The 15,888-nt window shown below is 44.7% G+C and overlaps 1 protein-coding gene across 2 annotated transcripts in view; it reads left to right on the plus strand.

The window, feature by feature from the left end:
• The window catches only part of C2QH1orf35 (chromosome 2q C1orf35 homolog), a 458,870-nt gene that overhangs the window by 206,913 nt on the left and 236,069 nt on the right, over positions 1-15,888 (plus strand). For both annotated transcript variants that reach the window (XM_069647075.1, XM_069647076.1), the window contains exon 6: positions 11,418-11,490. In XM_069647075.1, the coding sequence (XP_069503176.1) occupies positions 11,418-11,490 (73 nt within the window). The remainder of the gene's footprint in view (positions 1-11,417; positions 11,491-15,888) is intronic.

Here is a 15,888-nt window from a genome sequence, read left to right on the forward strand (position 1 = left end):
AGGGGCCAGGACTGGCCCAGCGCCCTCGGAAGCAGACCCGTCTTCCACTACTCCGGACCCAGCAGACCCCTACAGGGGCCCTTTGGACCGTGTCCTGGCGCCTTTGGCGCCAGGCTCATGAAGGGTTTCAGTCTAGGCGCCGGGCTCATATTGATAAACAGTGTAATAATGCTTGGGTGGACTTACCTGAGGCAGACCATGCTGCATATTTACCCAGAACAATCCAGTCTGGTTGAAGTCCCCAGCCATCAAGGCTGGGAGGAACTATTCCCTCCATTCAGGAACTCTTTTCTTACCTGGGTGGAACCGGTGGAAGAATACACACTGGAAGCACTTCTCTGCTATTTAAACCACGCCCGATGGAAAACACGTGCTTCGCGTTATTCTGCAGCAGCAGCAGGACGCTCACCGAGTCGGCTCCTGCATTCCAGGTCCAGAGTCATCTTCAGCTTCCGCGCAGCAACCTGTGGATGAAGAAAGACACAGAACAATACTTACCAGATCCCGGAATCCAGTCACCGGCAAAACCTGCAAAGAATAAACATAAGGTTAGAAAAGTGCAACTCGCTCGCAGCCGCGCCCGCTTACCTGATCCATCCGTGATTGCAACGGAGCTAACCGCGGCCTTCTCTTCGGCAGCTTCTCTGCACCTGAAAGGCAAAGGAAATAATTAAAAAGGGATTCGGGTGAAGGCAGTCGCATTCATCTTAACTTACCAGTTTTTGCACGCGCAGAAGCGGCCGCATCATCTGCAGCATCCCGGCACCTGAAAACTAGAAAAAGGACATTATTAGAGGTGCCATTAAAAGCGGCCAACGAACATTATACTTACGTGCATCGGCACGTGCAACGGAAAACTATGCCCACAGCATCCTGAGGCCTGAAACAAAGGAAAAGGGACATTATTGATGTGCCCATCTTTTAAAGCCTAAAGACTACAGTATACTTACAGGCATCCGCTCGTGCAGTAACGGCGGCATCGCTCTTCGGCATCCCAGCACCAGTGCCACAACTAAGGCCGCAAAAGACTTGAGCCTCAACACTGAACTCATCCAGTGACGTAACTGGAATCCACGCACCCCTGCACCAGACGCAGGATGGAGAGCTCAGCATTTATACGCCTAAGGTGAGAGCTCGCCGAGACAAGTAGAAAGCTAGGCTGTGGGAGAAACTGGCGATTGGTGGGAGAAGGAATCCCTTCAAACGGTGATTAACCCTTTTTCTTCCACCTGCAGAAAACTTACCCTGCAAGTCAGACATTCGATAAGAGGAAGCCCAGTCCTGAGAGTCGTCCGAGCTCTACGCTTCTCAATTGAAGAAACGATAGCAGCCCGGCCGGGATCAGCGCCTCCGTGGGAATCAGGTGAGCGTTACAACCAAGCGAACAGAGAGAAAGTGTACAAGAGGCACGGCAAGACAAGGAACAGTATGAGAGGCACGACAAGGCAAACAAAGTGTGCAAGAGGTACAGAAAACCAGAAGGTGCCAGAAAAGTGTGCAAGAGGCACGAAAAAGACAAATGGTGCAGAAGGTAAATGTGCAAGAGGCACGGAGAGGCAAAAGGTGCCAGAAGGAAAACCAAGAATGTAAACAGGATCTACTCCTGGATGGGCAGCTGTTAAGTGGGCATGAGCCAATCCATATAACACAACAACGTAACCCATTCCCCACCTCTTTTCCCCCCCCCCCCTCCACTCTTTCCCCTGCCCTCCTTGTTCCCCCTTGGCTCCCCACGACCATTCTATGGCTCTGGGGAGCCCCTATCTGGCTTCGGGCCGATCCATCGTTTGTTAAATCCCTCTATACAGTAGGCCCTTCTTAATGAAGAAAGCTCTTGGTTGATGGCATCCGGCTTCCTCAGTAGTCATCCTCCCGAAGGCTTCTGTGAGGGCCGGTTCTTTCCTTTGTGTGGCTGTGAAATCTGGAAGGGGGCGATTTCTTCTATTTCCTCTTCAGAGGTTTTTGTTGGGTCGACATCAGCTTCTCGGAAGCCCCTCAAACTCCCTGCTCAGTTTCTTCTAATGCTTTTATTTCTTCAGTGACTTTTATTTCTTCAGTGACTTTCTCACCTTCTTTGACGGTATATGGATGACTACTGTGGTTGTGTAGGAGGACTTTAATGTCTCCCCTAAAGTCTGGGTCTATGACTCCAGCCATGGCATCAGTCCAATCTGAGGCTAGCCGAATATATGTACCTCTACGGGGTGCTAGAACAAGCCATGTGAGTATCAATCATCTCTCATTGGGAGGAATCAGGATTTGCTCTGTAGTGTGGACATCGAAACCTATGGACTGTGGCCACAGTAGGGACTCTGGCTTTGTGACTTACTTTGGTAAAAAAAACAGGTCCCCAACTTCTGTCAGTTGACATCCCACTACTGACATCATATGTGGTGGTTCAGAAGGAGGAGTCGGGCACTCAAAGACGTGATTCAGGTTTTTTTTAATGAAATTGTAAGTAGAAGGCCAAACATTCCCTATCACTTGATTTGCCTTTGCTTGGTCTCCCCTCCAGGTCATTCAATAGTCTTGCATTATACCACCTCTCAGTGGAACAGATAGTCTCTGCAATCAAGTCTTGTAGCGTCTCCAGAGCACTTTTCCTCTGTCCCTTTCTGTGCTTCTATTATCTTCTGTTCTCAGACTTTGAGTGCCTCTTTCTTTACTGGTTATCCCCCAGCTGTATTTATGTAGTGCCTCTCTTCTAGGCTTTTCTCCTCAGGTTTGGGTATCTCTCTACTTATTGTGCATACAACTGTCTGTGATCAGCCCCTCTGTGCTAGGCTTTTCGCATTTTAAATGAGATTGTTCTGTATTCCATAACTCGTTTTTAGTACCGGGACGAGTTTCTTCTGCTAGATAACAATATCCCACGAGCCCCCTGCTTCTCCCAGTCCCCCAGCTACCTCTTCTTGTTAGGGGCTGGTGATTGGGCTTGGCTGTCACTCGGCACTGCTCTCTCCCTGCTGCTTGGCTTCTCATTCTTGGGTCTGTCGGACTACTGCTTCATACAATAACAACTCATGTGAAGCTACCCTGCCTTCCTGTATGGGCGGTATCGCATTGTTCTTGGGACATCCAGCTTGTGGTCACGCCACCAACAGGTTCCTTGCTCATCTCTCAGTAGACGTGAGACCCTTCTCCATGTCTAACTTCTGCTCTGCCTCCAGCTGGCGTAACAATGTCGCGTGGGTTTTGCCCTGCGCATCCGGCCTCTCCTTCCTCTTTCTGTTCGCCTTGCATCAAAGAGACATCTTTCTTTTCTGGTGCTATTAGGTTTCATCTTGCATTGCCTTCAACCATAGATAATGTCACATTCTGAGGCTTATCAGGTGTTCCATTTATGCAATTACATTTGTTGGTGTAGGGAGGTCCTCATAGGAACAGCAGACCTTGCCGCCAACGGGGGGAGCCTCTCTCGGTGAGGTCCCACTTGCCTCGACCCCAAGGTAGGGTTTTGCAGAACTGGCTAACCTCTCTAGCCCTCTTGGGGAGAAGGGGTGAAGAACTGCAATTCATCACAACTACCAATTGAAGGAGAGTACAAGTAAATCTACTGTGATGAATCTATGGAGTTTGGCTCTTCTGCCCTGGGGGGATCCACCCCCTTTGAGGCTAGGGAGGTGAGCCTACTCGGCAAAACTCTGCTTAGGGGTTTGGGAAAGCGGGACCTCACAGTAACAAATACCTTGTCTGCTGGGAGTAAAAGAGACTGATGGTATATCAGTTGATTGTAATCCAAAACATACTAACATTGCTGCAATACTTTTGGCTCACAGTAATGCTGGAATCCCCATGAACCCAACAGCTGATGTGGAACAACACACCCCTTGGAAATACGGCAGTGAGAATAAAGGGACAACAAACCTTGAATGGCAAATGAGAAATCCTACGCAGAGGCCATACCTCTGATGTGAGAACGCCCTGGAGGGGCAAAGATGCGTTGCACCACAGTGCTAGCGGTGGTTTGGGGAGACTGAGACGCCAGCAAAATGTCAGAGAGAAGTCAAACAGCGAATACAGCTGCAAGTCAGTCTTATCTGGTGATGTGACCATGCTGCAGACTTGGTGGGCCCAGGGCCTGCGAACAAGTGCTGAGACCAGAGAGTGACGGTGGGCTGCAGAGAAGGAAAGTGCCGAAATGGGTGGAATAAGGAAGCTGAACGTTTGACGAAATGAGAAGCTAAAGTGGGTGAAGAACAGCAACGCTTCCTATGATACGCTACCCCACTGGAGCACACCAGAATGGAGTGAAGGCTGCCTGATAAGAGCATGAAAGGGGAAAGAGAAGCAAGTGGCGTAAAACCACATACATGTCAGTCTGAACCCAAGAGAGAGAATATTAAGGTTACGGGAGCCCTGCAAACCCGAATATTGTACATTGGCAGACACCAAAGAAACAACTCCCAGAGCGAAGAAAGCCACAGGCCAGAAGGATATGGAGAACTTTATCAAGATGAGTAAAATGTTTCAACCTATAAATTATAGGCGACCTGGTGGGTCCAATCCACCAAATCAATTGCAAGAGCACAAAAGGGGAAACAGAAGCAAAAGGCCTAAACCCGCACCCAGGTCAACAAAACCCTGAGAGAGAGAATAACCAGGAGTGTCCAAGCCACCAAACCAAGGACAAGAGCTTGAAAGGGGAAAGAGAAGCAAGTCGTCTAAACCAACACACGGGTCAGAGAGAGAGAATAACAAGGAGGGTTATGGAAGCCCCAAGTATCGAAAGAATCCACAGGGCTATAGGGCTCTAAAGAGTTCTATCGAGATGAGGGAAACTTTCCAACCTTTAATAAAGGGGATAAAGTGCCAAGAACAAACATTGGGAGTGTGATACAGAAACAGGAGGAAGCCCCGAGGACCACGAGTGAGACTGGACTGAAGTAGTGTGTGTAGAGCGCATATTGCCCTGGCTTATTTTTTTGGTTTTCTTAAAGTGGTAGGGCCAGTTAGCTAATAGGTTTTGGATTGAGGACTTCTTTTGTTTTGATTATAGATGAGCACCTTTTAGTTTTGATAGGAAGGGAAATCCATCTTTTAAGTTGAATAAAAACTTTGAAAGTATGTCTGAGTCCTCCATCTGGCTTGCCAAAATATATATAACCCCCAGCTCGCCTGTGCTTGCAGGCACCTTTCCTTTCTCCTCCTGTGACCACAAGGCAGCATCCTCCTACGGACCGCCCCAGCACTGCCAGATAAACCCAATGGGCTCTGATGCGCAATTTAATTAATGTATACATGGGTTCCTGACGAGTTCACATGCGGCCCGAATTGCATATCTGGACCACTAATATGGTTGCGAGTGCATGCAACTTCATCTGGAAGCCGGCGCTTCAGTCTTTCATCTACTTTTGCTGGAGGGGCTGGTTTTTATGCTGGTGGCCCTCTCCCTTCAACATGGCCGACAACACTGCAGTGGTCCCAGGCACCGGACTGCCTCTTCTTCCATCAGCGGCTGATGCGTGATTGGCTTGTTCTACAATCATTAGCCAATCGGTGTGCCGGCAGGCTAGAGCCGGCCCTCTCCTAAGGCCCCTCTCTGTGCCTGTCTGGGCCTTGGAAGACTCGGACTGTCCCCTCCCATTTTCTCCCTCGCAGCACCTCACGCTCCACCACCTCTGAGCCTCATGGAACAGCTACCCAGCATGCAGCTAGCTACCCCACAAACATGTGCCTCTGGAGCGTTGTTCTCCCACCAAGAACACGTGTGAGTCCTGTCCTGGACATTGTTATGCCTTTTTATTAACTCAAACAGCTGTTGAACCTTGGTGTGCCTCTGCCATTCTGCCTTTCTATATCCCTTCTTCTTAATGCGTTTCTGTGCTTTTTGGTAAATTGGAATCCTGGTATGTTTTAACAACTCTACACCCCCATTTTTGGTGCTCAAGTGTTCTGAAGCCAGATACCTTGGAGTCATCTTCGACTCCTCTTTCCTTGCTCCCACACATCCAGGACCTTGCCAAGAAGGCCCACTTTCAACTCCACCTCCTCAAAGGAATCCTTTCTTTCCTCACTTTCCCCCAGAATCTCAATGTCTCTAGAGCTTTGGTACTCTCTAGGCTGGACTACTGCAACAGCCTCTTCCTTAATCTACCCTCTTCCTCTCTACATCCCCTCCAGCCTATCCAGAATAGGGCTGCAAGACCTATCCTTGGTATTACGCCCAGGGACTGCATTTCTCCAGCCATAAAATCTCTCCACTGGCTCCCGGTTGCAGCAAGGATAACATTCAAATCCTTCTACATCATCCATAAGGCTGTCGGGGGGGGCCGAGGACCATGCTATATACAACTGGCTGTCACCAAATACTGACCCTCCAGATCTTTACGCTCCTCCGGCGCCAACTTTCTGCGTGTCAAGTGCTTCTCTAAACAATGAGCTGGTGGCCGATCCCTTTCCTCTGCTGGCTACCTCATCTGGAACAGCCTCCCTCTTCCTCTCCGTCTTGAGCCAGATCCCAAATTCCAGAAGCTCCTCAAGACTTTCCTTTTCACCTCCTGCTTCCACTTCTCCCTCTTGCTAAACCCCACAGTTGCTGAGATTGGTGACCAGGTCCCTTATTCCTCCTTGGTCCTGGGTTCCCCCACCCCCTCCCAATAGCCTTCATCGTCTGCCCACCCCTAGCACTTGCCTTTGGGTGCCCACTGGCCTGTGCTGTCTCACAGGCCTGCACTTATTGTATTGGCAGTTGATCACTCTTACCAACTGATCTCTGCCAGGCACTTAACAGCTGCTTGCAACTTACTCCTTAGCACTTCCTCTGTGGAACTCTTAGCACTTACCCCACTCCTTTGTCCCTTCTCTCTCTGCACTTGCAGGTTCTGAGTGCTCACAAGGCCCAATAGGACCGCCTCTTTCTTTCTCTTAATTGTTATTATATTTGCCTTTCATTCGCATGTTCCCTCCCCGTTGCCCTGTGGGCGCTTTGAAACACAATTTACTTGATGTATAAGCGCCTTACAAATGCACAATAAAATAAAACAAATGGATAAAAATGAAAAATTTGTGAAACTCCCTTGAAAAAGAATAATGCCCTTTGGAAACAAAATGTATATTTGGAAGGAAGACTTAATTAAAACACAAGGATGGAAAGAGGTGCATGTCCAACAGGAGAGTGTGTGGATGTCTGTGAGCGTGCATGAGGGATAACACCCCCCATCAAGGCAGACAGAAGTAGCACATTAAAAAAATAGAGGGGTAATAAAATTAGGGTCCTTATCCATTTTTCAAATTTGGGACTGTAAGCCGGCAGATTGCATTAAACCCCATCAAAACGCAAATTAATTTCTTCCAAAGTAGACTCCCAGATGTGGAACTTGGGCAGCAGCATACTTGGGGGAATTGGGAAGTACTTAGCAAGGTAAATCCTTCACAAACCCTTAAGAAAATCCAGGCGGGTTTACATAAAAACTGGTGGAAGTTCACATTGATTAACTGTTAACATGGACCCCATGAATAGGCATTTTTCGAGTAGCATGTAGAAGTGCATTTTAGTACAGAGGCAGCTAGGGTGCAAGGGGAAAGCAGACAGAGGTTGAAACGTACAACACATACACACACACACACACAACCAACACCGGCACGCACTCAAAAATGCAACATTTGCCTCCAGCAGCAGAGGCTAAACTTGGCATTTCAATGTGGCATGTTCTGCACTTAAATGGAACAACTGAGAACTCCATTTGCACTGCAGAGGTGAGGATATCTAGTGATGATATCTGCCGAATTGAGGACGGTCAGTCAACATGCTGAGAGGACTAGTTGAAAGCATTCACAGAAACCAGGAACGGAATCGCATACTGTTATGTTGCTTTCTTGTTTTACCCTGAAGGCTCATTCTCTCTCCCTTTCAGGGTTTTGAGTCCGCCTAAGAGAACAGTTTGTGTTCGGTGTTCTGTGTGTTATTTTATGTTAAGGAGTGTTTTAAAAAAAAAAAAAAATTGATTTGTTTAATACTTTGCCAATCACCTTCCTAGTGGTCTAAGAGTGCAGAGGCTTGTCTGGAGACTGCTGAACTCTGATGCCTCCAGGAGGAGTACCTAGATCATGGCCTGCTAGAGAATAGAGAAGAGCAGCAGAGGAGAGAGAAGTAAATTGGGAGAAAAGGTTAAATGCTTATGTTACAAGGCTTTTATACTGCCTCAGTTGCCACTGAAGTGGTCTCAGATTGGTATCCAGTCATGTTATTGCAAACAAAACAGAGTGGTACGTAACAAAGCGGACAAAAACACCCCAAAACACTGACAAGATTAAATATATAAATGATAGTGGGTTAAAGGGCTAAAATCGGACGGGATTGTTGGCTTTGAAAGAGTTGAACAAATGAGGGTATGGGGGGGGCCCCGATAAATAAAAAAAAGAACATCATAATAATTCAGTGTTTTTTCTGTGTTTTATCCATGATTACATTTACCACTCTGTAATTGTGGTCGGTAAGATCACATATAACCCTCAGATTTAGTGGCTTGTCTGGACGTTGGCATGTTGTGCCTCAACCCAGAGTCTCCAGAGTAAAGTCTGAAGGGAAAAGGCATTGACAGAAGAGCAGGGGATGGGAAAGTGGGTGACATGTCACAGACATAAGGGTGTGGTGATGTGGACACCGAAAAGCAATGTTTTGTGATGCCTTTGGTTATATGGATTAATTAAGGTGGATCATAGATTGGTATTGTAGAAATGATTGTATGCTCGAAGCTCGTTTGGCATGAAATAGGTTGTCTATGTGAAGCAGGTAGTTAATTACATGTGGTATTTTGCATCCTGATAACTTCCCTCCCTCTGGGCTTGGTGAAGTTAATGGTCCTGTAGAACTACTGTTAAGGAGCAAATGTGAAACCTCTAAAATGAAATGACCCACTCCTCTACTGGCTCCTTCAGACCTCAATCCAAACCAGTTTACCCAAACTAACACTGCATGTTTTCTGCCACTGGATTTGTGCCCCCGTGGTGAAATGTACATTTGCTGCTCCCCACATAGCCGATCAATGTATTCCCTGCCCCAAATGAGCACTTCTTCCTCACATCCACTTAGTGTGCATGACCTTCAACTATTCTGTTAACAGTAATGTTTGTATACTGTTTTAGCCACAAAAACCATGGCTTGTTGAAATAAGCAGAACACAGCATTTCTTTATTAGTTTAACCCATATTTGTGTACTAGATTTGGACTTCACATTGTTAGGGAGAATTCTCTCTTTAGGCTGAATTTCCTAACCTAGTGAGTCCCCCAGCAGCTTTGCTGGATTTCTGGAGTTTGTTTTTTTCTCCTGCCAAGAGTGAGACTCTTTTTCTCCCACTCTTGGACATGATTTATGGTGTTCCTTTGACTGTTTGTGTTTTATGGGCTATGGGGTCCTTTACTCCATAGGGCCTCATGTGTTTTTACTATGTGTGTTACACAGCACCCTCCGTGCGGTGACACAGGGGTGTCATAGTGACACCCCACCATAGACACCATACCCTGGGACTGACTACTGTCTCCCAGGGCATGTAAAGTAACCATTGGCTTTACTAGTCCCAAATTAACAGAAACCGGTACAAACCATCATATTGTGGACGTACTGGTCGGGGCAATTCGATTGCCCCGGGGTCTGTTAGTCGAGGGGGCACGTCTCCGTCTCGAGCCCTTTGTTCCACTTTTTGGCAGGCTTCTCCACAGAAGGTGCCACTCTGGGTACCACAGGGGGTGTGGGAGGGGGTTTAGGCACCCTGGACTGAGTTACCTTGGTAACTCAAGTCGCACTCTTGTGTGATTAGCCCAAGTGGTGAGCCGGCCGGCTCACCACTTAGCATGTTTGATTGACAGCTAGGCTGAGTGAATGGGGGTGTGCTGCATAAAAGCAGGACTTTGGGGACTGGAACTTCAGAAGTCGCCACAGGCCCTGAGAATCCCACCCACAGGACCTGAGAATCAGACGAGGGAGAAGCTGAGCCGACCTACCACGACGACACCACCGGTGGACCCCTGCGGAACTGACACACCACTTCCCGTCGACAGAGAAGATCTCCCGGCTGGAGAGGCTTCTTCCCCTGACTGGTGGGCACAACCAGTTTACCTTCTTTTCCTCGCATCCCAGGACGTCTTGTGGTCGAATTGCCCGTGCCAAGCACCCGGGCAACCGGATAGCCACTTGCCACTGGACCGCGAATAAAAGGACCGCTCGTTTTACCTGAGAACTCCGCGGCTGGTTTCTTCCCTGGCAGTGCAACGGACTCCTGTCTTCCTCCCCGACGAGATCCTCTCTTCCTCCGGACGAAGCACCGACTTGCATCCGCTGCCAGGAACAACTGCCCCCGCTGGAGTATTCTCACCACTTTAAGGTACCGTGTCGGCCAGGCCTCCCTTTCTAAAGATTGCTGCAAGGTAATAATAATCCCTTAACCTTCTGGACTGGGCTGGCCGCCTTGACCATCTAAGTGGTCCCTTTCTTTGGACCAACTCTTTCTGAACCTTTTCAAGACTTTTTGTGCACTTCAACCGTGTGACCTTGGACACATTTCGTTCTGATCCTCTTAAAGTGGATCCGGCTTCTGAACTCTAACTTCACGGTTTTACTTTGCCTTCCTCTCTTGTTGTGTGCTTGTGAAAGTGTTGGGATCTGTTTCAAATTATACTCTGCTTTTCTCTCCCTTTTTAAAACAAATTATTAGAGTGCCATCTGCGTTAAGCGCTCACCGCTGTCTGAAAATAAGTGGGGCTTTACTTAAGAATTGTCTTATTCTTTTAAGGGAGTGTATATCTTTTTAGTGACCGTGTTTTTGAACTGCTTAACATTAGTGCCTGTGTGTTTTACTAGATGTGGTTTTAAATAAATAATTATCTCTTTTACACCAAGCTCTGGTCAGTGTTTACTTGTTCTACTGTGTTCTTTTGACCTATTGTGAATACTCTGTATACTGCCTAACTCTTCTTGAGGGAAGTCTGACTGCTCAGCCACAGCTACCAAGCTACAGACTGCTACCAAGTGGGTTTACTGCCAAACGCCTGTAGTCTTAAATCTTTTGCAGTGGTCCCAGAGGGAACTGCACAGGTTTCTGCCTAACACACATTTAGAAGACCAAACCTGTGCGTTCGACCAGTAAAGGCATCATCTATGCATGATGTTGCTGTTTAACAAAAAGCTGCACTTTTTTTTAACATAAAATAAAATCACTCTTATATAGCATCTCACATTCAAGCAGAATCAAAAGTTACTGTATCAAATAGAATTAGAAACTGTGACCATTGGGCATACCAGACCATTCCCAATGCACACACTCTGATGTTCTCGCCAACAGGGCAGGCACAGACTGCATGGCAATTTTACATGCTTCCTTCAGGCATGTATCTTGCACCCTTTGGCAGTAGCAATGCCCCACCTAGGATCCAAAACCAAAGAAATCACTTATTTTCACTGTTTTATTTCTTTTATTAGCGCCGGTGCAGCAAGAATAATGCTTTCCAAGGAAGACAAGGAAGCTGCTAAAATGGGGCTGTCTGTTTTTACGGTAGGTTCAACCAGTGTTTGAATCTATTGTATTTCATTTATGGTACATTCTTGATATGATAGTTTATTTATATAGCGCCTATACACAATGTGTTTCAAGGCGCTTCTTAAATCTCATGATTGATCAATGAAGACGTTTGAGAGGCTCTATGTTCCAGCAAGTAAATGTATGTGTTCCTTTAACTCCTTTAACTGTTTTGACGCATTGAGCATATCACTGTATGTTACTGGGTGTAAGTTGGGCATTAGCTTTGGCTCCTCTGGGATGCTTTAGTTCCACTGAGCATGGGATGGGGCTCATGTCCCCTGTGCCTCCATCCCCCTTGGAGCTGCTTAGTGTGACCAACCCCTCCACCAAACGTGTATGTTTCTGATGTTCCTCTTCTCACCGCTGGCCCATGTCCCCCAGTGCCATGGTTGGCCCGAACAGAACAGTGGGTTGTGCCGGTGGATGGCAGAGATACTGTATCACACTGCTGCTGTTGTGATTACCCTGTCTGCCCAGTCTCTCTGGGAGCACTATTAAGGGGAGCCAAGGGGACTCATGCTTCAGCATCTCTGTGCTCATCACACCACCTCCACTCTTTTTTAAAAAAAAAAATATTATTTATAGTGTTCTAATCAAATCTATGACCTTTCATAAAAAGTCATCACTATACATTTACAAATCTTAAAAGAATATCCCTTAATATATAAGCAATTTTAAAACAGATTTAACATTACAACAGTTCAACATCTTTCAAATTTCATTATAGAAAAATGCAAAAGAATAAAATAAACATTATACATAATCATTATGCATATCTCATTAGATTCTCTAAAATACACATCTAATATTTAAAATACCTATTTTATCTAGCATTCTCACAACTTCAGTAGTTAAAAATAAAGTTCATGACCTGCACTTAAACAATGCTAAATAACTTCTATTCAAAAGCTTTGCCTCAGTCTAAAAAAACAGTATTCTGTTCTTACTTCCACTAACAAAGGACATTCAACCACCATGTGCTTGAGGGTTTGTATGGCACCTGGATTCTTGCAGAAATTACACAAATTAGCATCTGGATTACTGTTTACAGAGTCGATGTGTAAAATCTCCCCCTTGGGCAAGAGTTTTAACTTAAACTGCAGGAATTGTTCTCTAGTGGTCGAGCAGGGATATTGAACAAGATATTTAGGTAAGAATCCCAAAGCTTTCTCCACTCGAGCAACGGTGGAATGTACTTTATAACTGCATGGTTTTTATTAGTGTCTATCCAATCCATTACTTTCATATGTTTTTTCACTTTTATTGGATTTTCAATTCATTTCGCTCTCTTCCACAATAATCCAAAGCGCTAATTACATATGATTCCATCATGTCAAGAAATTTGGATGACTCATCAAGCATTGATACTTGAAGTTCTTCATACAAGATGTTTTTGCTAGATGAGTAGATCTTTCCCACCAGGCTTAACAACTCTTTTGAAACCATGCATGTAGTGATATAAAACCAAGTTCGAAACTCAATTGGGCCATGGGCAATGAAGAAGGCAAATGCAGGGCTCTTTTCCATTTCCTACCCTCCAATGTTTCCCTTGGTAAAGGCCTTTGGCTTGACCTCTAAACCATATAGTACTTTTGGTACTACCTTTCCCACATACAATCTTATCAAAGGTTTAAAAGAGTATTTACGGTATATGTTCTTCATTTGGAAACAAATTGCTCTATTTTGTTTTCAGTTCTTTTGACCAATGTTTTCATATTAGGTTGCGCTGTGAAGTGGAAGCCCAGTTAGGTGATCTCACTCAATATATTGATTTCAAAACCATTGATTATCCATTTAAATTTAGGGCCATTATTATTGTATTTACAGAACTGAATAATGCTACACTTCTTATAGTTGATGATCAAGTCATTTCTTCCTGCACAGGCACTCAAAGCCACTAGCAGCTGCTGGAGTCCAATTGGTGTAACATCTAGGAGGACATCATCGTCGGCATATACTAACCAACTTATTCTGTGCCCTCCTATTTTTGTACTAGCCAGCACCACACCAGCCAGCGCCTCTCGAAGAACTGATAGATGCAGGTTAAACGGGCAGGGAGCCAAGATGCATCCCTGCCTTAATCCCCTTGTTGTCTTAAAACTTTCTGTCAAGTTTCCAGATGTTGCTACACAGACTTTTACCGTTGTGTCCCTATAAATGTATTGTAAGATAGCGAATAGTGGAGTCGGAATTTCCCATTTTTTTCAAATTAAGCCAAAGCAATTGACTGTTAACAGTGTCAAAAGCTTTTGAGAAGTCAATCATGACCACATATAGCGAAGTTGTACAGATTTGTTTTACAAGACCATGCCTTATCTTTCAACACCGATAAGACTAGACCATTCAGTGTTTTTGCCATCCCCTTCCTAAAGCCTGTTTGAAATTAGGAAATTATGCCTTTTTCCGGTGCCAAAGCTTCCAATTTTTCCAGAATCAGTGCAGAAAAGATCTTACTAACTATCACAATCCATTAATGATATAGGTCTATAGTTACTTGGATCCACACAATTGCCTTTGTTATGGATCGGGATTATGATTGATTCTTTCCAGGTTTCTGGCATTGATCAGTGTTTTAGTATATCTTTAAATAGATACGTTAACAGTGTTGACCACAGCTCTGTATTCAGTTTTAAATGGTATTGGACAGACCATTAGTGCCTACAGCCCTTGAATTTGAGGCTTTTACAAGTAATTCCAAGGTGTTAAATCATGCATGATCTTATACGAGTTGATTTCCCCATTCATTTCCACCCAGTGTTTTTGCCAGTTAGATTCACTTACCCCATTACTCTGAAGTTCAGTTTGCAATTTTTCTTGATTATTAATTAGTGTCCAAACATTTAGTGAGTTGTTTTGAAAGAGGGAAGTGAGCATCATCTCGCCATCTGTTTGTGCCATTAAGAACCTACGATTTTTGAATCCATTGTTAGTACCTTCTTACTAAATCGGTTCTCTTCTCACCATAATTCTCACCATTTATACGATTTACCCTTAGCTGCCTAAGCTGATACTAATACGCTTTTTTCCTAACCCATTAAACTTTATTGAATAAATGTGCATGGTTGATCATGTTTTGTGAATTTCTCGGCTTCGCATTTTCCCACAAGAATGCCTTGAATCCCTTAACTGAACATACATCCCTCAAGTCTTCCACTGTGGCATTGTTAATATAGGCTTCTAATTTATTCACCAGTTAAACCTCTTCATTCGAATGCCTCTGCCATTGGTGACTAAATCACTATGGCACACAGAATGGTTGTTTTTTGTCTCAATCTTAAATTTTGTTACACGCATATTATGGTCACTTAAACTACTCTGTTTGGCATTAAATGTATTAGATGTACAGTGCATAGCTCTAGATAGAATCACATAATCAATGCTTGATGACTGTGCTCCGCTTTTCCATGTTGCCTTTTTCTGTAGGTCCACACTTAGATTAACATTCATAGTCATTAGGTCCCTCACTTGAAACAATGATCTCCATTCTTTCCCATGTTGTGACTCCTATCAGTTTTGATTTTATTTCAACCGTCAGTTTAAATCACCCGCTAATATTACCTAGGGTTCATCGTCCGATAACCATGGGCCTAAAATTTCCGATATCTCATTAAAAAAAAAATCTAATCTTCCCACTACCGAATTCCAATAAAGATTTAGCAGTAGGATAGATAATTTCTTTCCATTCTTTTTTTTTTTTTTTACCATTTCATCAGAGATGGCTAGTAAGCCCGGTGTACTATCGGACCCTATACTTATATTTTATCTTTGAATTTGTTGTTGCTGTTAATAGACCCCTGATGTATGACTACCATTTGGTTTCACAGCCAGTTTTTGAACTATAGAGAACCCATCTATACATATTTTAGTGGAGAGCCATGTTTCTTTTAAATAGAACAATATTGTTAATTTCAAAGATATGATTTTGTTCCTTGTTTCTCAAGAAGCTATTAAAGCCTCTTGTGTTCCACATGATTAGATGTACTTCATCGGATATCAGAGAGACTTTATGGCACCTTCTTTCTTTGCCAATTCACGCTTCAACATTTCTAACATCCATGACCATTTTCCTTCGGCATCAGCAACACTGACATTGCTCAGTCTTTCAATGAAAGAACCCGATTTTCCTGCCTCATTGAATGCATTACTGCCACCCATTAGAGCAACCGATGCTTGGAAGCCTGTGCGTCTCTTCAATTATATGATCACTTCTATGCAATAAAACCCTTATTTCTTTCCTCTCTTGATACACAAAGCATCCAAGTCTTAGAAATTCACTTTTTTCCGCAAATAAGGATCTTACGACGAAGTGGAACCGCCAATGCACTTCCCATAAATCTGTACGGCACTCATAGGGAAAGATTATGTAATCTA

This window comes from Ambystoma mexicanum, chromosome 2q (genome assembly GCF_040938575.1).
Source record: "Ambystoma mexicanum isolate Mex_15411 chromosome 2q, UKY_AmexF1_1, whole genome shotgun sequence".
NCBI lineage: Eukaryota > Metazoa > Chordata > Amphibia > Caudata > Ambystomatidae > Ambystoma > Ambystoma mexicanum.